Below are 21,888 nucleotides of genomic sequence, written 5' to 3' on the forward strand. Positions count from 1 at the left end.
ACAGGATTGAAGGAGATGACACAGGATTGAAGGATGGCACAGGATTGAAGGAGATGACACAGGATTGAAGGATGGCACAGGATTGAAGGAGATGACACAGGATTGAAGGAGATGACACAGGATTGAAGGAGATGACACAGGATTGAAGGATGGCACAGGATTGAAGGAGATGACACAGGATTGAAGGATGGCACAGGATTGAAGGAGATGACACAGGATTGAAGGAGATGACACAGGATTGAAGGAGATGACACAGGATTGAAGGAGATGACACAGGATTGAAGGATGGCACAGGATTGAAGGAGATGACACAGGATTGAAGGATGGCACAGGATTGAAGGAGATGACACAGGATTGAAGGATGGCACAGGATTGAAGGAGATTACAGAGGATTGAAGTTTGGCACAGGATTGGTAAATATCGGGTAATGCTTGCAATTACAATTCGTATATTAATCGTTAGTTTCGCGGCGTTCCAGATCGTTAGTTTCTTGATGTTGCTAAATGAGTACAAATCAACAAAATCAAATAAAATCTAATTCCACAATATTAACTTTTTATTAGGCTAATAATAACTAATTGTAAAGCTTTTGACGTAACCCTTATTTTGGATTTCTTTTAAAGACTAAACCCGAGTACGCACCACAAACAAATATAATATGAGGTATGCATTATTTCTATACTACACTCCATGGGTGTAGTCAGGATTTTTTTTCGGGGCGGGGGGGGGGGGGAAATTAAACTTAAAGAACTCTGGAGGGAGGGGGCTAAACTCAAAACTCACCTTGACTACGCTCATAGCATTTTTTTTTATTGTAGTTTGCTTTAATTTGATATTGAATTAGCTTCAAACTCTGTTGGGGGGTAAACTGAAACCCACTGAAGGGGTTTTGAAACGCAAAACTTCTCTTGGCTACGCTCATAGAATCTGGTGACTGTTCAGTGCTTTATTCTTGTATTGAAGAAGAAAAATTTGAGGGGGTTTTAGACTCAAAATCTCCCTTGGCTATATTCATGGAATTGGTTGACAGTCGATTGCATTATTTTTTGTTTTATAGAAGGGAGGGGTTAACCTCAACACCCTTTGGAGGAGAATTTTAAACCCAAAACTCCCTTTGGCTGCGCTGGCGTAAGTGATGGTTTAACATTTAAATTTCACATAAAATAAACAAAATCAAAGCAAAATATCAATCACAAAATTCCCCCCCCCCCATCGCGGAAGGGTAATTTCATTTCGAGGGGTGAACCTCCCCTCCTCCCTAGCTACCTCCATGCTATACCCACACATTCTTAAAGGATGTACCAATTAGGGTCGGTTTCTTTGCATTGAAGCGCTTGACATATCTCGGCAGTTCATCTTCGTATTATATCTCTTTTATTATCGCTATTTAGTTCGTTGCCATTTGTTTTTAAATGTTTTACATCATAGAGCTCAAAATATTTGATTCTGCAATGCTTAAAAATGAAAAAAAAAAAGTCCTATAATTAACATATACATTTAAATTTGTATCAAAACTTCTTTACTTTGTACACCAAAAACACCAAAAATGTAGCTTGTTATAATTTCTCCACCATCTATAAAAATCTCCCGGGAATCAGGACATATATATATATTTTTTCAGTAAATAAGTAGATAAGAGCTTACAAAAGATTGCATCTGTGAGTAATGAATTTTATAAGTCTTCGTGTTAGAAATTGAGTAAGCCAAACCCTTAAAAGCTACAAAGTCAGCTAGTCATGAAGGAACAAACAACTGAAAATCCTCCTCTACCCAGAAGAAATGATAGAGTGTAGAATAAATTAGAATTGGCCCAGCTAACATTCCAATCACAAGATAAAGGACGCCTATGATAAGCTATCTCTACATGACCAATGCATAAGTTTTCGACTCAGAACCAAACACAACAGAATGAGACAACATTTGTTCCGGAAGCTAAATGTCGAGACTAGCCCTTGCGGAGCATCACCAGAGAATGCTGGCCATGTCCTTCAAAGCTGCATACTATATTAAGAGGCCGAACGTGACTCTGACCCCAAAACCCTCCTGCAGAAGACAAACTATACAGAGGACTGCCTGGTCTGGAAACCACTGGGCGGTTCATCTCAGGATTACTAATCGGAACTCTCCGACATGTCAAATGAGAACGAAGAAGAAAAAGAAAAAGCTAGTTATTAAGATTGTTTGTATGTTAATAGGGTAGTAGGTAAATTAAATTTTAAAAAGGAAAAAAAAGTAACCTTTGCATCAGAATTTGGCAAGATCTAAAATATCATGATATCGGATTTTCAATATCTATTCTCACTACAGCGAAGAATGGAGGTCTACAGGGCAAGCGTCCTTAGTACGCTAGTGTACGCAGTGAGTCGTGGACTGTGTACGCAAAGCAATAGAGAAAACTAAACTCATTCCACCTGCGCTGCCCTCGAGGGATCTTGAAAATCACATGGCAAGAGAGAGTGTGCAGCACTGAGATCCTCGCACGAACGGGTCTTCCCAGCATCTTCACAGTCCTCAGGCAACGTCACCTGCGCGGGCTCGGACATGTTCGCCGGATGGACAATCGCATCCCGAAAATCATTCTCTACGGCAACTTGCGTCTGGCTCAAGAAAAATTGGTCGCCCCCACCTCCGTTATGTGGATGTAGTAAAACGGATTTCAAAACAATGAACATTGATACTGAGAATTGAGAACATATAGCCCTAGACAGTACTAGTTGGAGAGAGACGGTGAAAACATGGGCCTCAGCTCTGGAAGAAAAATGGCCGGCTCCTCTGCAATCAAAGCGAAAGCTACCTTGACCTACGATATATGTGGACTGGAGTGTCTCTCCAACATAGGGCTCCACAGCCAAATGAAAAAGTGCTCGAGATGAAACCTAGTCGTCCTAAGACTGAAGGAGGCCAATGGAGATTCTAGATTTTGAGATGTAAACGATGGACGGAATGTAAATAATAAAAGGAACAAATGTCCTAAAATGTCCTAAGATGTCCTAAAATGTCCTAAGATGTCCTAAAATGTCCTAAGATGTCCTACAAAAAAATAATAACGTTTCACTGATTAGTCAAAGACATTGTGGGTAAAATATTTAATTAAAAAGAATTTACGTCATAATTTAAAGATGACTTTGTTGTTTTTTTTTGTTATTATTGTTTTGTTATTATTGTTTTGGTTTGTCAAAGTTTGTTTGTTTGTTTCTCAATTTAAAAAACAACATCAAAAATTGGAAATTGACATTTTAGCGTTCCCGCTATTGTTGTCCACTAACTTAATCTGTCTGTCCACTAACTTAATCTCTCTGTCCATCTGCGTGTCTGACAAGCTTAGAGCTCAACAACTAACTGCGCTATTGAGATACTTTGATATAGTATGTATAAGGTTTATATTTGTATGTTTCTATGAGTATGTTAAACAGTTAAAATATAAATGTCCTTCAAATCACCTAAAAAAATAAACTAAAAATGTATTGCCATATCACAAGATCCTCAGGGCTCGCAAAGACCTTCTTGCAGGGAACAGTGTCAGGAAAAGAAGAAGAAGCAGACATAGAAATCGATGGGAATAATAGATGAAGAATGGGCGGGCCTGTCATTGAAAGAGATTCTATCCAATGCAAATGACAGAGAGGAATGGAGAAAGACGGTTGACAGTTCATGTGTGGTTACCTAACGTTTCGTTCTACTTAGGGATAGGTGAAGGTATTGAAGGATGGAATTACAGACATTCATTTTCAAATAGAAAAAAAACGAAGGGGGTGAAAAAAAGGTATTTTTTTGTTTTTGTTTTTCAAGAACTTTTCCCGCTTGTGTTCCGTCCGAAAACTCCGCCGCCGTAAGCTTGTCAATTAGAGTGTGCTTCACATGACACGTGTGTAGTTCTCCTAGATGACCACGATATACTGCAAGGTTAACAGAATATTCCAAACTTGTGGATATTCTACTACATAAAGTTAGTACTATTTTATTTTTGCAATAGCCGTGAATCCAATTAAGTGTCAGTTTGTGTGATACGTAATTAGTCATTCAATGACTGGCTGGGACAGGTCACTGGTGTCGTGCTCCATTCGTCACCTCGCCTAGTTAAAAGCTTTCTAATTCTAACGTTCACATTTTTTGTTTAGTTTTGAAAAAAAAAATAACTTTGAAAATGGGGAATAGACGCTATTAGTTTTGTGTGGTCTGTCTGTCCGCCCTCCCGTCCCGTTTAAATCTTGTAAATTAGAAAAGATACTGAAAATCTGACATCATGATATATTAAAACTTTCAAAGTTCTAATGCAACGGCTACTTTTTTTTCCTGAAAGCGAAAAATGTAATTTTTAAAATCAAATATGCAAGCAGTTTTTTTCATATAAATACACCGTTTTTACTAATATTCACTATTAATAGTAACTAACACGGGAGGCTATTTAGTAATGAAGTAGACAATTTTCCATATTTTTAACACATTTATGCAAACGGCTCATGGAGCTTTATTTGTACTGGGGACTATTTAGAAAAAAAAATATAAGCTACTCACAGATACTATACTTTATCTTTTCAGTCTGTAGTGATTCTAACAGAACTCCAGGACCTCTTGGTGTCAACTGGTGCAGACTAGTTGTCCCGGGACTTCATTGGGGAAAAAATTATCGCCAGACCAAACATACTGGAAAGCATAATCAATCTTAAATTTTATATAGTCCTCTAAACTCCTCATGATCTGTTTGGCCTTAGTCTTGGGTTGACGACAAGTTAACATTTGGAAACCGTACCGATCTGTCCACTTGTGGAGGTCCGCAACGTGATGTCCAGGAACTTTGTTGATTAGCCCAGCATTAAGTGTTGGACATAAAAACATCAGTTCAATAAGACCTCAGGCTGATCTGTCAGCTGGTTAACACACCAACAAAATCATTAACTGGGAATAATTTGTGGATCTTCGCTCTTTGTAATGAACATAAAGAACTGATTTTGTATTGACCACTCGCTAAGGCTCCTATATCTGCGACTTTGACTTTATAATGGATGAACTCCAGCAGGTATATTACAATAAATTTAAAAAAAAGGATTACCCAAGGTACCGTACAACTTAAGAAAAAAAATATGCAAACGGTTTTAGATTTTTTGTTAACATTTTTTTTAATGTATTGCTTAAGTTAAATAAGGTCTGTCATACTAACTACTACATTTTCCAAAGTAATTGTTTTTTTTTATTAGAAAAAATCTATTTAATATGCATATAAGTGGAAAATAATTTGAAACAACATTTAATAAGTAGGTTTTCATATTATCGCGTGACCTGCAGTGCTCGATAAGGTACATACAACACTAAGGGACATTTTTTTAACGAAACTTTTTTTTTCTTGATGCTTTGAATAAGAGATTGGCCTTTTACAAAACAATTAGATAATCATTAGGTGACATCAGTTAGGCCAGGCTCACATCTAGCTTCACCTTCACTTTCACCTATCCCTTGGTCTACTCGACCGTTGGGGCACCACACAAGATCTGTCAACATTCTTTCTCCATTCTTCTCTGTCATTTGCATTTCATAGAATTTCATTCGGATATTCTGAAAATATTGAAGCCTGCCTTTTTACCTGCCTGGGTTGATCACTTCGGGGGCCGATTTTGAGTTTGCGTTTCCACACAAACTGTCTTTGTAACCTTGTTAACATTGGAAATCCTCTCTTCCTTCCACACTTATACAACTCCTACTTTAACCTTACAATGACGTCATGGGTTTTAAAAAGTTGGAACATAGAAGTTCAATAACGATACAATCATCTACAAACTTTAGAGTTCAGATAAATCTTTGGGAACAAAATATCACTAGCTCATTGGCCAGTGAAACCTCTCATGTCATGATGTCGAATGTCAAAATGGAGGGCCTCTAAAGAGTTCAAGCCCTCCGAGCCCCAAAATGATGGGAAATCTAATCCTATTATAATGAACTTTGGGTTACGACATTTATCGATGAAAGATTTTTTTTTAAAAACATTTTGGCTATAGTGAAAAATTCCCAAATTCGACTCCATAGAGAAGTTGATTGTGTAAAGCTCACAAAGTGTTAATATAATATATTAGTGGACCCGCGGCGTAGCAATAGCCGTTATTTTGCAGGACAGGCCTTAGGCCAATGAAAACTATGCGACCGCAGTGGGCCTCGCACTTTCATAGGACCCGTTCTAATTCTAGGTGTAAATTATTAAATTAAACCATTTTATAACTTATAACAAAATTTCCGCAGCCTTCTGATTTACCAGGAGCTCCTTGAAATCTCCTAAAATTGCAATATACGAAAAAGTCATGGAAATCCTAGGGAATTATTAAAAAATTTTGAAAATTAAAAAAAAAATTTCTGAAATATATAGAGAAAAAATTGTCATTTTGGTGTGTCATTCAAAATGAAAAACGCCAATCCACGCGTGATGAAAAAACAACGCATTATGCAATACCCGTAATTGTGGAATCAGGTGAATGAAGCTTCTCGCGACTCAAACTAAGGAAGAATTACTTGAGACCAACAATTCTCGTAGATAGATTGAAACATTTGGTAATTCTTGCTATTGAGAGTGATGTATGTAGGAAATAAAAATGTAATGATATATTGTATGACTTCGCTACACGCAAGGCTCGTAAGTAGTTCTGTACGTAGTAAAAAATGAATAAAATGCAAAAACGAATTTATTTTCTAATACAAACTCTTAAATTTAACTTATTATCCGCTTCCCTACCCAAACTTGGCCCCGCCAAATCCGTTTCGCATAAGGGGTCCCACAACGGTTGAGTCCGGACCTGCTATTTAGTGACGGGTGAATACCGAGCAGATTACTTGTTTTCTACCCCACCCCCTTTTTTTTCGTCGCTAAAAATACGTCGGGTAGAAATAAAAAGAGTGATCTTTCCATGACGTCATGATCACAACGGTTAAGTCCGACCCTGCTATTTTGTGGTGGGTGAATACTACTTGTTCTCCCCCCTCTTTTTTTTCATAGGGTAACTCTAATCCAACTTGCAGAAAAAAAAAAGAGTGATCTATTCTTTACTTTTTGTCCAAACTCTTGAGCCATGAAGAGGACTATAGATATATATATCATAACAAACGATAGATCAGCTTTTTTTTTGCTTTATTTTCAAAGTTTAGTTTATATTATTTTTACACTTCTTTTTTTTAAGGTCTGCAAACACTTTTGAATGTTAGTGTCCAATATTTCCTACCAATAGTAAACAGAGACAAAGTTGTTGTTTTTTTTTTTTCAAAAGTCCTAATGAATGTTTTCGAGTCCTACACAATGTTTCTTTGTTTCAAGTTGACTGGTTGCAAAAAGGTTGCACATGACTTAAACATGACTTAAGCATGACTGCAGCGTGACTGTTTCTAAGATTTACTTTTTCGTTTTGGTTTAATTTTACCTTTGCCTTTTATCTCTTCTATTTTTTGGGACAACAAATTGTTTTCCAGAACTTGCACATTTAATTGATGCTCTAAGTCTTTGCATTTTAATTGTTCTTCTAATGATTTGATCGACTCTTCTAGCGTGCGTACTTCTAGAGAATATTTATGATTCAGTTCATTGATTTGAAAATCAAAGTCTGTTTTCTGGATCTCAAGTTGTCGTTTGACATCTTTTATTTCATCGCGATGTTCATAATCTTTAATTAAGCATCCCTTCTCCAACTCACGTAGTTTGTCTTTGTAGCTATTTTCAAGCTTCATTTGATCTATTTTGTGTTTAGTTTCTATATCTTTCAGATCATTTTGATGCTTAAGCTCAATTCGTTGAAGCTGATCCTGTAGCTCTTTAATGACCTTTTCTTGACCCCAAGGTGACGGTGTAGGGTAAGACATGCGTCGGTTGAAGTGGCTAAAGAGAGTTCAGAAAATTGAAATGATTGAAATATCCATGAAGGAATGTTGGATAGATGGACAGATGGAAGAACAAAGAGATATTTGGAGAAACTACTGAATGTTAGCAGTAGGTAAAGATGAGGAGTATATTGGTAATTAGAATGATGTTCGATTGAATGGAAATTGAATTAAAAATCTTATTTTTAGCGGCCCCGGAAAGGGTAAAGACGCTATTAGTTTTGTATGGTCTGTCTGTACGTCCGTCCGTCTGTTCCGTTTAGTTCTCGTAAACTAGAAAAAGATAGTGAAAATCCGACATCACAATATTTTAGACCATTCAAAGTTCTAATGCAACGGCTACTTTTTTCTTTTCTGAAAGCGAAAAATCTAATTTTTAAAACCAACTATGCAAGCAGTTTTATCATAAAAATACACTTTTTTAAAAACTATTCACTATTAATAGTAACAAGCACGAGAGGATATTTAGTAAGGGAGATGACTATTTGCCATAATTTTAACACATTTATGCAAATGGTTTTAGTTTTTTTTTTAATTGCTAAGTTAAGTAAGTTCTTTCATACTAACTACTACATTTACAAAAAAAAATTTTACTTTTCTTTTTAAAGAGATAAAATCTTTTTAGTATGCATATAAGTAGAACATAATTTAAAACAACAATTAATAAGTAGTTTTCATATTATCGCGTGAACAGCAGAGCAACGCAGTGGCTATGGAACACTTGGGGCACCACACATGATCTGTCAACATTCTTTTTCCATTCTTTTATGTCATTTGCCTTTGATCGAATTTCATTCTGATATTCTTTCTGAAAATATTTAAACCTGCCTTTTTATCTGCCTGGATGGAGCACGTCGGGGGCCAATTTAGAGTTTGTTTCCATACAAAAAGTCTTTCAAACTGTGTTTTAATGTTGGAAAGATAGCGCACTGGAGAGACAAAAAAGAAGTTTCTACTTACTTGGCATAGCTTTCAGGTCGTTCTACTTACTTGGCCTAGCTTTCAGGTCGTTCTACTTACTTGGCATAGCTTTCAGGTCGTTCTACTTACTTGGCATAGCTTTCAGGTCGTTCTACTTACTTGGCATAGCTTTCAGGTCGTTCTACTTACTTGGCATAGCTTTCAGGTCGTTCTACTTACTTGGCATAGCTTTCAGGTCGTTCTACTTACTTGGCATAGCTTTCAGGTCGTTCTACTTACTTGGCCTAGCTTTCAGGTCGTTCTACTTACTTGGCATAGCTTTCAGGTCGTTCTACTTACTTGGCCTAGCTTTCAGGTCGTTCTACTTACTTGGCATAGCTTTCAGGTCGTTCTACTTACTTGGCAAAGCTTTCAGGTCGTTCTACTTACTTGGTATAGCTTTCAGGTCGTTCTACTTACTTGGTATAGCTTTCAGGTCGTTCTACTTACTTGGCATAGCTTTCAGGTCGTTCTACATAGAAACCTCTCACTTCAGCAGTGCGGAAATGTTGGAAAGTAGGACTTGTGTCTGGTAAGGTTCCCTATTTCAAGTGATAGAACAAAAAAAAACATTAGACTAGAATATAGACATGTTTCACAGCAAGTGACAACTATTCTTAAACAGTCACAGCAAGTGACAACCATTCTCAAATAGGCACAGCAAGTGACAACCATTCTCAAATAGGCACAGCAAGTGACAACCATTCATGAACAGTCACAGCACGTGACAACCATTCTTGAATAGTCACAGCAAGTGACAACCATTCTCAAATAGGCACAGCAAATGACAACCATTCGTGAACAGTCACAGCAAGGGACAACCATTCATGAACAGTTAAAACAAGTGACAAGCATTCTTAAACAGTCACAGCAAGTGACAACCATTCTCAAATAGGCACAGCAAGTGACAACCATTCTCAAATAGGCACAGCAAGTGACAACCATTCATGAACAGTCACAGCACGTGACAACCATTCTCAAATAGGCACAGCAAGTGACAACCATTCTCAAATAGGCACAGCAAATGACAACCATTCGTGAACAGTCACAGCAAGGGACAACCATTCATGAACAGTTAAAACAAGTGACAACCATTCTTGAACAGTCACAGCAAGTGACAACCATTCTCAAATAGGCACAGCAAGTGACAACCATTCTCAAATAGGCACAGCAAGTGACAACTAGGGGTGCACCGGATAGTCCCTCCGGCTCCGGCTTCTGCCGAATATCCGGCATTTTTTACTATCCGGTGCTATTCGGCTCCGGTCGGATATCACTACCGGATAGTAAACCGGATAGTAAAAAGTACATAATTTAATATGCATAAAGTGGACCTAGTTCCATTAATGTCTGTTATAGAATGTATTAATGTTTATATGAAAACAAAATAATGTGCTTAAAAATAGAGCCATTATGAATATGCACCAAACATCGTTTATTATAAAGACAAGGCGTGTTAATAACTTAATATAAATAGAGATGAAACTTTACATCATAAATGCGCTTACATACAGAGCAGCAATGGCTGGCACTTTTTTCAATTTGTCTTGACCTTTGAGTAAGTTAGTTAACATGTTAAAATGCTACATTCCTTGACTACGTCATGCTGACCAGACGTCTGTCTAGCTGTGCGGGTATATCTCCAGAGGTAGAGATGAACAACACCCACCCCCTTTTATTTGTTTAGTCCATCAAATTGAATTTTTTATGGGTCAGTAACCACAAGTTAAATACGATGGACGTAGGTTTAATGTCAGCGTATTGACACTCTCTAGTGGTCACACCTTTCGGGGGAACTGAGTTTGTTTACTAAGTAGTTAATCTTTATTAGGGGGGGGGGGGCTGGACTACAAGAGCCACACCTCTAAGGTAACCAGGTATATTTCTAGATGAACAACTCCCTCCCCCTTTTATTTGTTTAGCCCATCACATTGAGTTCATTGATTGACAGGTGACCCCAAGTCAGATACGATGGACGTAAGCACGCTCTAGAGGTCACACTAGGGAACTAGGTTTGTTTACTTAGTAGTTAATCTTAATTGGGGGGTGGGGGGGGTGGACTAGACTTTACATTATAAATTCGTATTACATACGTAGCAGCGATGTCTGGCACATTTTAAAAGCTTGTCTTGACCTTTGAGTGGTCTTGTAAACACGTAATATTCCTTAACTACGTCACGCTGATAATCTGTCTAGATGTGCGAGTATATCTCCAGAGGTAGAGATGAGCACCCCGACCTCCTTTTGTTTGTTTAGTCCATAACATTGAGTTCACGGATAGGCAGCTGACCACATTAAGCCAGATGTCAGCGTGTTGACACTTTCTAGAGGTCACATCTTATGAGGGAACTGAGTTTGTTTACTTGGAGTAGAATTTTTATTAGGGGCGGGACTACAAGCCAAATCTCTATAAGGTTAATCTGGTATGAGTTTGTTTATTATGAGATAGGTTGTCAATCAAGGGTCTGGACCACAAACCAAATTGTTAAGACATATTGACACTGTCTAGAGGTCACTAGATGATGACACTAAGTTTGTTTACTTGAAGAGAAATGTAAATTAGAGCGTTGAACTACAGGACACACCCCTACAAGTATTTTGTTACACAAGCCACGGGTATAAAAGTGGCTTGCAAGGGCATTTAGTAAATTAAATATTAATAATAATGGCTGATAAAAAGTCATCACTTATATGGCGTTACTTTAATGTCAAAACAATGGACAACTCTAAAGCAGTTTGCAATGCTTGTAAAATAGTAATGTCACGTGGTAAACCAGGCAAACCTAAAGACTTCTCAACCACCACTATGATTAGTCATCTACGCTCGAAACACCCAGACTTATTCAACGAAATGACTGCATTGAAATCAGCATCAAGTAATATCACTGCCTGTGCCAGTACGTCTACGAGCTCCAGTGATTCGTCAAGCCTCACACACAAGCAGCAACCAGGGATTAAAGAGGTCTTAGACAAAGCTAAATTTGTGGGATATTAATAGTGATAATGCTAAACGCATTCACTTGGCCATAGCAAAGATGATTGCAACTGACATGGAACCTTACCAAGTAGTTGAGAAGCCTGGATTTATTGGACTTTTACAAGTACTGGAGAAAAGATACACTGTGCCTAGTCGCAAATATTTTACAGAACGTGTTATTCCAAATATCTACGACAATATTTCCTCAAAGCTTCGTGAAATGCTATCTGATGCTAAAAGCATCGCTTTCTCAACGGATACTTGGACAGCTGATAATACCACCGAATCATATTTTGGTTTAACTGCCCATTGGTTGAATGAGTCATTTGACCGAAGCAGCTATGTTTTGCATTGTACAAAATTTAATGACCAGCATACGGCTGCAAATTTGCTGTACTTAAGATATTTACTAAGCCATTATCTGTATTAGATACAAACCAGAAGCGGTTTGTGGCCTTTAAAACACGAGCCTAATGACAAGTTGATGGTGTCAAATACATGAACCCAAACATCTACCCACTATACAACTTAGATTGTACTTAAGAAAGATTTACGCTATAAAACCAAGAGTGAACTTTACCTTTGAAAGATTTACATTAGTTACATATATGTTTATATATTCTGCATGAGTTATCCCACATTCTACTTTACAATACATACGCACACACCATCTCATGTTACAAAGATTAGTTTATGATAAGCATATCTGTAAAAAAAAATGCTGTTCATTTTAATTTATCAATCAGTGATAGAGTTTAAAGTAAGAAAGTAAATAACAAAATAATATGAATATAGGTATGTTATATAAAAGACTTGCAAAAACTTCAGTAAAACGAGCTGTTTGAGTCATGTAGGTATCCGGCTCCGGCTCCGGCTTCGGCCGAATATCTTATTTTACTATCCGGTTATATCCGGCTCCGGTCGGATATCAAAAAGTACTATTCGGTGCACCCCTAGTGACAACCATTCATGAACAGTCACAGCACGTGACAACCATTCTTGAATAGTCACAGCAAGTGACAACCATTCTCAAATAGGCACAGCAAATGACAACCATTCGTGAACAGTCACAGCAAGGGACAACCGTTCATGAACAGTTAAAACAAGTGACAAGCATTCTTAAACAGTCACAGCAAGTGACAACCATTCATGAACAGCTAAAACAAGTGACAACCATTCTCAAATAGGCACAGCAAGTGACAACCATTCGTGAACAGTCACAGCAAGGGACAACCATTCATGAACAGTTAAAACAAGTGACAAGTATTCTTAACCAGTCACAGCAAGTGACAACCATTCTCAAATAGGCACAGCAAGTGACAACCATTCATGAACAGTCACAGCACGTGACAACCATTCTTGAACAGTCACAGTAAGTGACAACCATTCTTGAACAGTCACAGCAAGTGACAACCATTCATGAACAGTTAAAACAAGTGACAACCATTCATGAACAATCACAGTAAGTGACAACCATTCATGAACAGTTACAGTAAGTGACAACCATTCATGAACAGTTACAGCAAGTGACAACCATTCATGAACAGTTACAATTTATCAACCAGTAGAAATTGTTACTTATAAGCCTGCAAATGTATACATTAACAGTCACTACAATTTACTATTTTCCAGAAAACTAAAATAATTGAGGGGTGACTGCACTTGTGGTATGCGGTCCGGACTGTTGTATCGAGGGTCCAGAGTTAACCCTGCCCGCCGCCATCCCCTGCCGTCTTGGATGTAACAATCTGTTATTTCTATAAAAAAACATCCGAAACATGTAATAAAACAAAAAAAAACAACAAGGTTACAAAGACAGTTTGTGTGGAAAAACAAACTCAAAATCGGCCCCCGAAGTGGTATACAATGAGTCTCCACCAGGATTCGAACACGGGACTTCTGGTTCCAAGTGCTTTACCACTCAGCCACAACATCTCTATATATTCATTTAGCGTACACTTATATTATTAAAATAATAATTATTAACCTTATTCATACATTCACAATTAAGAATATGATAGAAATAATAAAGAGAAGCTAAAAAAGATTTATTCTTCTTACAAAATTAAATAAATTGGTAACACGAAAAACAAACTTCTTGACCTATTTTAGTTAGGTAGTGAGCTAGATAGAAATGACTTGAAAGACTTGGAGTAGGTCTACTTGGACCAGACATTCCCCTCGCAAAATAAAAATTAATATCTTCATTGTCATTTGTCATACAAACTAGACATAGATCTAGCTAGATCTAGACCTAGTTTTAGATCTAAATCTAGATTCAAGATCTAAGTCTAGGTCTAGAACTAGATATAAGTCTAGATCTAGATTTAAGTGTAGATCTAATTCTAGATCTAGATCTATAATCCAACAAATATTATAATTCACTATTAAGCAAATGTTTTAATATTTTAAACACAAAATGATATAAATTACACTCCAGAAAAGTCAACAACAACACATTAAGCTACTAAATATTATACAATTCAGCTTAGACACCAGTATGACATTTTCATAAAAAGCCAGTAAAAAGATTTTTAAAAAAGACAGTCTCACAATAAAAAAAAAATAAAACAAACTTGGTCTATTGGGTTACCTGGAGAAATATTCCCTGCATTGCGGAGGCATTCTGTACAGTTAAATCTAGAGTTTCACTTGTCAAAGAATCAGAGTTGGCTGATAAAAGAAACAAACAAAATATAAAAAATTACTTTTATAAAAACAAAGCTAATATAAGGAGCTAACAATCATCTTGATACTATTATGTGTGTTGCTCATTTTCTATATATAATCTCTAATTAATTAACTGATTGTTAATATTTGAACTGGTATACTATACACTGAATAATTTCGAAAAGTTTTATTTGATCCAAGAATAGGAAGTGGCAGAAATAACGTGTACAAGATTTGTACCAGACAGACGGAGTGACTTAGATAATTTGTCCAGACTGAAGATGCTCTTGCTAACAGGTGAAGGGACGTATGCGGATATAGACACCATGGGTTTTCTCTGAGCGGGGGATGGGGAGAAATCTTTGCGCCTCATCATCTACCACCCATCTCACCCTGAGCAGTGCCCAGTCAGTTAGGTGCTAATCCGCCACTGCCTGCCAGCTCTTATGGATGCCTAGAGCTTAAACGATAAGTAGGTTGAAAACTTGCTCCAGTCAACAAAAAGAAGACAAAATTAAGATGAAAAAGACAGCCCGTGTCAGAACATGTCCTGGTCACACAGAGAATCGTCGGCAGGAAGACGGCAGCCATAAACATGGAGCTGAAAGGACTGCACGCTGGCATTGCAGCTCTTCAAGAAACATGGAGCTGAAAGGACTACACGTTGACATTGCAGCTCTTCAAGAAACATGGAGCTGAAAGGACTACACGTTGACATTGCAGCTCTTCAAGAAACATGGAGCTGAAAGGACTACACGTTGACATTGCAACTCTTCAAGAAACATGGAGCTGAAAGGACTACACGCTGACATTGCAGCTCTTCAAGAAACATGGAGCTGAAAGGACTACACGTTGACATTGCAGCTCTTCAAGAAACATGGAGCTGAAAGGACTACACGCTGGCATTGCAGCTCTTCAAGAAACATGGACCTGAAAGGACTACACGCTGACATTTGCAGCTCTTCAAGAAACCCGACTGGACGATGACGTCATGCTCTGCGATGTTGATTGCACTTTCTTTCGGAAAGAGAACGCACAGGATGAGACGCGAATGAATGACGTAGGCTTTGCTGTCAAAAACAGTCTACTTTATTTATGTCTTTTCCAGACTTGACAAACTCCTATTGAAAAGGTCTTGATTTATTCACTTAATATTCGCAACCGAGAAATCTCTGATGCTTTAAAAAGAAGAATTTACTTCTTTACTTAAACCTGTTGATGATAATCAGGACCAATGAAGCAATGCATGACAATGACCTAATAAATTTATAATCTAAAACAAAATGACAAGATCTTCTTACTTGATCTAGGTGACAGTGAAACCAGCGTCTGGTTGTTATTTTCTTCCTTAGGATTTGTCCCGTTCATTTTCAACTCTCTCAACACAATGACCAAAAAAATAACTTTAAAACGACGACGACCAGCAGGACTGCGTCAGAACATTTCCAAGAATTCTGTCTCAACAATATTTGTGATCTAATGGAACAAAGAACTTTAAAATGCTGTGTATACAAATGTTGACAAACACTGACATTCGTGAACATTGTATAAGTTTGATTATTAATCCTTACAAATGTCAATCATACAAATATGTAATGAAACTTTGATTTCTTTAGTTAGAGAAGTGCATAAGTACAGTGGTTCTAAAAATGTAGACGTAACTTTATATAAAATGATGCTGTCTTAAGAGCAGATGATGTAACGGACATCTGTTTCTGTGGCCCACGTTAAGGAGATTTAGAAGACGATGCGCAAAGTATTCCTGAACATCAACTTATAAAACTCTTCAATGAATCCGGAAATACCCAAAGACGTATAGTCCAGTCCATTCAATATAAATATATTCTCATTCTATATTCAAATGTAAATGCATTTCTTTTTTTTTTTACTTTGCAAATAATAACGATCAAACTAGATAGATCTAGGTTTACCCGTGTGGCTACGATAGATAGATCTAGGTTTACCCGTGTGGCTACGATAGATAGATCTTGGTTTACCCGTGTGGCTACGATAGATAGATCTAGGTTTACCCGTGTGGCTACGATAGATAGATCTAGGTTTACTCGTGTGGATACGATATTTAGATCCTCTGAGACTTCCTCGTGGTGTTCAATTGGAAATTACTTCGAATGATGCCATACCTAGACAGAAACTCGTCAAAAACTTATTTAAAAATCAATACTGACCTGGTTAATTTCAATATCATAATTGAATAAGCCACTTGACAGATTACGAATATTTCTTTGTCTATGTAGAAATGTAGACTGGTCTTTTAATTATAGTCATAATTATAACGTTTAGTTTGATCAGTTCACAGTTGAGCAAGCAGAGTATGTGCCCGCAAGAAACTGTTGTGTTCATGTTGTGTTCATGTAGACTGAACAATCAGTTCATAAATTGTCAACTTGAAACTGACTAGGATTGGATTTTCTTGTTGCTATTGATAATGTGTAAAGAAGTCTTGCAGTCTTTTTGTTTTATGTCGGGCGTATTGATCGATAAAACATAACAGAAACTTATACTTCAAGTAATTTAGAACCTTTTCAAGTCTAATTAAGCTTCTATATTACGTGAATAATAATAATTGGGCATCTAGCTCCAAACACTTACTTTCCTGATAAAAAATGTCTACTTTTGCAAAAGTGGACTTTTTCTACTTTGGTATCACCCCTTGGTGACGTCACTGTCTCGCGTGCATTGTCACGTGGTGCGGAAGAAGATTATGGGATAAATTCTATTGGGTTAGTAACTTTTGACATTAGTTTACAGCTGAGTTGGATATTTAGACAACTAGATCTATTGGAAGATTTATATAGGCCTTTATAAGTTTATCGTCCCCAAACATCCATTGACCTAAAAAAAAAAAGAAACTTTCTTCAATTTCTTACTCAATTACTGACAGGGCGGGTTTGAAACTAAGAATGCATTTTTATAGGAACAAAAAATCGTCTGGATTTGCAATTGCAGTTCACAAATTCCTATTTATATACTGAACAAGTAAAAAGCACACTATTCAGAAGTGTCTATATTTGTATTAGTATCCTCCAAACCCAGTCTACCTGTTCTGTGCGAGGCTGAAAGGTCGAGTTTCCCAATGGAGAGTCAAACCATCGTTCTGTTGACGTCATCTTCTGACCGAACCTGTCTGCTAGAAGAACTATAAAAGGGAGGAACGTCCTGAATTCAAACTCGTGACTCAAGCCTCCTCAAGCCAACATTCTAACCACTATGCTCTGAAGTATGTGTGAAAATAGAAATTTTTATAGTTATCTGTTGTTTGTTTCAAACTTACTTTAACGCGGTGACCTACAAAGGGGATTAATTTGGCTTATTCCACCACCAAAGTCAAGTACAATTTTTCCCTTGTTTGACATACCAAACTAAATAATTATCAATAGTTAATGAACTAATTGGTAAATTTGTTAAAATCGATTCTTGTGTTGTCAGGTAAAAGAAATAATGGAACAAACTTCCAGCTTGATCCGAGATTGGGTGTGGGAGAAATAACGTGTACAAACTTTTTCCAGTCAGACAGAGTGAGTTGATATAAGCTTTATAAAAAGATTCACTGCTGCAGGGTTGAACCACTTTATAGAAAATACAATAAACATACATATAGAAAACCCTGGCGGACCAAACACAAACAGAGAATGTTTAAAATTTAAACTACTAATACTTTACAATAGTCTTATACTAAACGTCTCTGTCCAATGTTGTCTATCAAGGCAGCAACAAATGAACTGTGCTGGTATAAAAGTGGTGGGACAAAGAGAGGTGGCAAAAGGGCGGAGTATTTCCCCCCCCCATCTCATTTGAAATTAAAAGTGTGTTGGTTGTTGATCCAGTGCGGGTGGAGTTAGCCTGACATGTATGTAAATAAGTTTATGTTCAATCTAAAGACGGGTGTTTTGTCATTTGCATTGCTGTATAGCAGTGATTATGAGATCAGTGGTAGCCCTGCGTCGTGTGCTACTTAAATAAATCAAAACGAGCTTTAATGCAAGATTTCGAATGTCTCCACAAGATGTTCTTGGTGTCGTGTTTTCAAGGTCCTGTCTGTGCTTTTCAATGTAAATCGTTTGCCACTTTGTGCATATTATCGCGTATATAACCCCTCTCCTATTACAGTTAAATGTACCACTAAACAGAAGGGTCATTTTAACACAAGTGTAGCAAGCGTGTGGTTGATGGTCTGATTGTTACGTCGCCTACTGCTTGGTCGTGCAGTAAGCGCGCTGGACTTTTCGATGGTTCCGGGTTCATCACCGTAGTTCTGCGGGAGGTTTGGACTAGGAAGTAAAGTATCTTCAACTCTGAAGGAACATTCAAAACATGTCAAACATTTTAAAAACAGGGCCAAGTGCCAGGTTCACTCGAAATGTTATGAAGTTTAGTATGCACTAATATATTTTGCAAATGTCCTTTGTTTTCACTTTTCCGGCAGGGTTATCTATGTGTGTGTATAATATATTTTCTGCTATAAGACTTCTGACTACACATGAAGATAACCTTTACAATAATAACGTCAACTAAAGCCTTGCTTACGCTATATGTGCCACCGTTATCCCAGCAATATTGGGTAGTGCCCCCCAACCTACTTTATTCTGCTGAATTTGACCAGCTTTTGTTAATTAAATGGAGAGTGAAGTCTAACCTCAGTAGAATATATTTGTTCAACTAGACAACGTGTAATACAAGGGACGTAAATGCAGGTCTGCCTAGTAACGCCACTGCACATGCTGGTTAATTTTAGGGAAACATCCTAGTTTATGACATTAAGACCAAAACTGACTGTTCATTTTGTATTGAATGCCCCCCTTCTTTCTTCTTGTCAAACTCTTCTGTTGTCATCGAATTCTTTCTATTGTCATCGAATTCTTTCTCGTGTGTTCTGGTTGACTTTGGGGTATGGAATGAATTATACAGGGGAACTAATTCCTGCTCGGTCCAGTGCTTGTGTATTTAACAATCAGATCTACACGTACCTCAGAACGTGGTGCGTTGAATACTTCCTGGTCATAAAGTGACGTTGAACAGTATTGCCAAGCTGGTTGGTATGTAAGTGCAGGTCAAAATCAATATTTTATTACTTTTAGAATTATTGAAAATAGTTCGCATTCCATTATAGCTCATGAGATGAAGTTAAAATCAAGGCATTATTTGTTTTCATTCCAATGATATTTTACAGCTGTTCTTATAGTATGAAGTCCATTTGGAGTTCCAAGCCTTATAAAAATATCAAACGTAAAAACAGAGGAGACTGAATTATAAATAGAATATAAGAAAACAAAAAACATTTTCAAACAAGTTAGTGAACAAAAAATGAATTGAGAAAATGATTTTTAAGTAAACATCATGCAGCGTTGATTTATCGTGTTATAGAAATATTTCACGCCTTACTGTATTTCATACACCCACTTCATTATAGAAACATTTCACGCCTTTATGTATTTCATACACCCACTTCATTATAGAAACATTTCACGCCTTTCTGTATTTCATACACCCACTTCATTATAGAAACATTTCACGCCTTTATGTATATCATACACCCACTTCATTATAGAAACATTTCACGCCTTTCTGTATTTCATACACCTACTTCATTATAGAAACATTTCACGCCTTTCTGTATTTCATACACCCACTTCATTATAGAAACATTTCACGCCTTTCTGTATTTCATACACCCACTTCATTATAGAAACATTTCACGCCTTTATGTATTTCATACACCAACTTCATTATAGAAACATTTCACGCCTTTCTGTATTTCATACACCCATTTCATTATAGAAACATTTCACGCCTTTCTGTATTTCATACACCCACTTCATTATAGAAACATTTCACGCCTTTCTGTATTTCATACACCCACTTCATTATAGAAACATTTCACGCCTTTCTGTATTTCATACACCTACTTCATTATAGAAACATTTCACGCCTTTCTGTATTTCATACACCCACTTCATTATAGAAACATTTCACGCCTTTATGTATTTCATACACCAACTTCATTATAGAAACATTTCACGCCTTTATGTATTTCATACACCAACTTCATTATAGAAACATTTCACGCCTTTCTGTATTTCATACACCCATTTCATTATAGAAACATTTCACGCCTTTATGTATATCATACACCCACTTCATTATAGAAACATTACACGTCTTTATGTATTTCATACACCTACTTCATTATAGAAACATTTCACGCCTTTCTGTATTTCATACACCCACTTCATTATAGAAACGTTTCACGCCTTTCTGTATTTCATACACCCACTTCATTATAGAAACATTTCACGCCTTTATGTATATCATACACCCACTTCATTATAGAAACATTTCACGCCTTTTTGTATTTCATACACCCACTTCATTATAGAAACATTTCACGCCTTTCTGTATTTCATACACCTACTTCATTATAGAAACATTTCACGCCTTTCTGTATTTCATACACCTACTTCATTATAGAAACATTTCACGCCTTTCTGTATTTCATACACCCACTTCATTATAGAAACATTTCACGCATTTATGTATATCATACACCCACTTCATTATAGAAACATTTCACGCCTTTCTGTATTTCATACACCCACTTCATTATAGAAACATTTCACGCCTTTCTGTATTTCATACACCCACTTCATTATAGAAACATTTCACGCATTTATGTATATCATACACCCACTTCATTATAGAAACATTTCACGCCTTTCTGTATTTCATACACCTACTTCATTATAGAAACATTTCACGCCTTTATGTATATCATACACCCACTTCATTATAGAAACATTACACGTCTTTATGTTTTTCATACACCCACTTCATTATAGAAACATTTCACGCCTTTCTGTATTTCATACACCAACTTCATTACAGAAACATTTCACGCCTTTCTGTATATCATACACCTACTTCATTATAGAAACATTACACGTCTTTATGTATTTCATACACCCACTTCATTATAGAAACATTTCACGCCTTTCTGTATTTCATACACCCACTTCATTATAGAAACATTTCACGCCTTTCTGTATTTCATACACCTACTTCGTAATTGTAACTTTGAGTTTCTCTCCCATATGACTAAAATTAGATACTACAACTTTACTAAGAACACTACATATCCTAGTGACATCTAACTCTTTGTGCTCTTAGTTTCTGGCATCTAAATCTGATCTATAACCTGTTATTTGCTTCCCCAAAGGATTTTGTTTTATCATGTTTAGAATTGAGTCCAAGAATAGCTACTCATGGACGATGTCAACAGCTTAAACTATATATGTTCATCAAATACTAGCAGGCTTCTTGTTCAGAGCCAGACGTAGTTTAAGAATTGAAATAAACTTACAAAGTGTAGTACAAATGTATTGGCTGAAGTCAACTACAAGATGTTAACACTTTTAGCA

General features: G+C 36.8%; 1 protein-coding gene across 2 annotated transcripts; it reads right to left on the reverse strand.

The window, feature by feature from the left end:
* Positions 1 to 7,092: 7,092 nt before the first annotated feature.
* On the reverse strand, positions 7,093 to 16,786 carry LOC106052764 (uncharacterized). 2 transcript variants are annotated; one of them, XM_056011632.1, is made up of 5 exons: positions 16,642 to 16,786; positions 15,757 to 15,931; positions 14,379 to 14,458; positions 9,259 to 9,350; positions 7,093 to 7,846 (listed from the first exon to the last, which is right to left on the reverse strand). In XM_056011632.1, exons 2-5 carry the CDS (start codon positions 15,821 to 15,823, stop codon positions 7,360 to 7,362), a joined length of 726 nt encoding a protein of 241 aa, XP_055867607.1. In that variant the 5' UTR covers positions 15,824 to 15,931; positions 16,642 to 16,786; the 3' UTR covers positions 7,093 to 7,359. The 2 variants fall into 2 exon arrangements, with proteins under 2 accessions (XP_055867607.1, XP_055867606.1); XM_056011631.1 differs by lacking the exon at positions 16,642 to 16,786 and having other exon boundaries at positions 15,757 to 16,089.
* Between the last annotated feature and the right edge of the window lie 5,102 nt (positions 16,787 to 21,888).

The sequence above is a fragment of the Biomphalaria glabrata genome, chromosome 14, assembly GCF_947242115.1.
Source record: "Biomphalaria glabrata chromosome 14, xgBioGlab47.1, whole genome shotgun sequence".
Taxonomy (NCBI): Eukaryota; Metazoa; Mollusca; class Gastropoda; family Planorbidae; genus Biomphalaria; species Biomphalaria glabrata.

Bases quoted from the DNA above. Each gene is read 5' to 3' on its own strand.
- LOC106052764 (XM_056011632.1), bottom strand. From the start codon at position 15,823: ATGAACGGGACAAATCCTAAGGAAGAAAATAACAACCAGACGCTGGTT. The intron at 14,459-15,756 runs GTAAGAAGATCT...TTCTTTTATCAG, and splicing joins TTCACTGTCACCTAGATCAA to CCAACTCTGATTCTTTGACA. The intron at 7,847-9,258 runs GTAAGTAGAACG...AACTCTCTTTAG, and splicing joins CGACCTGAAAGCTATGCCAA to CCACTTCAACCGACGCATGT.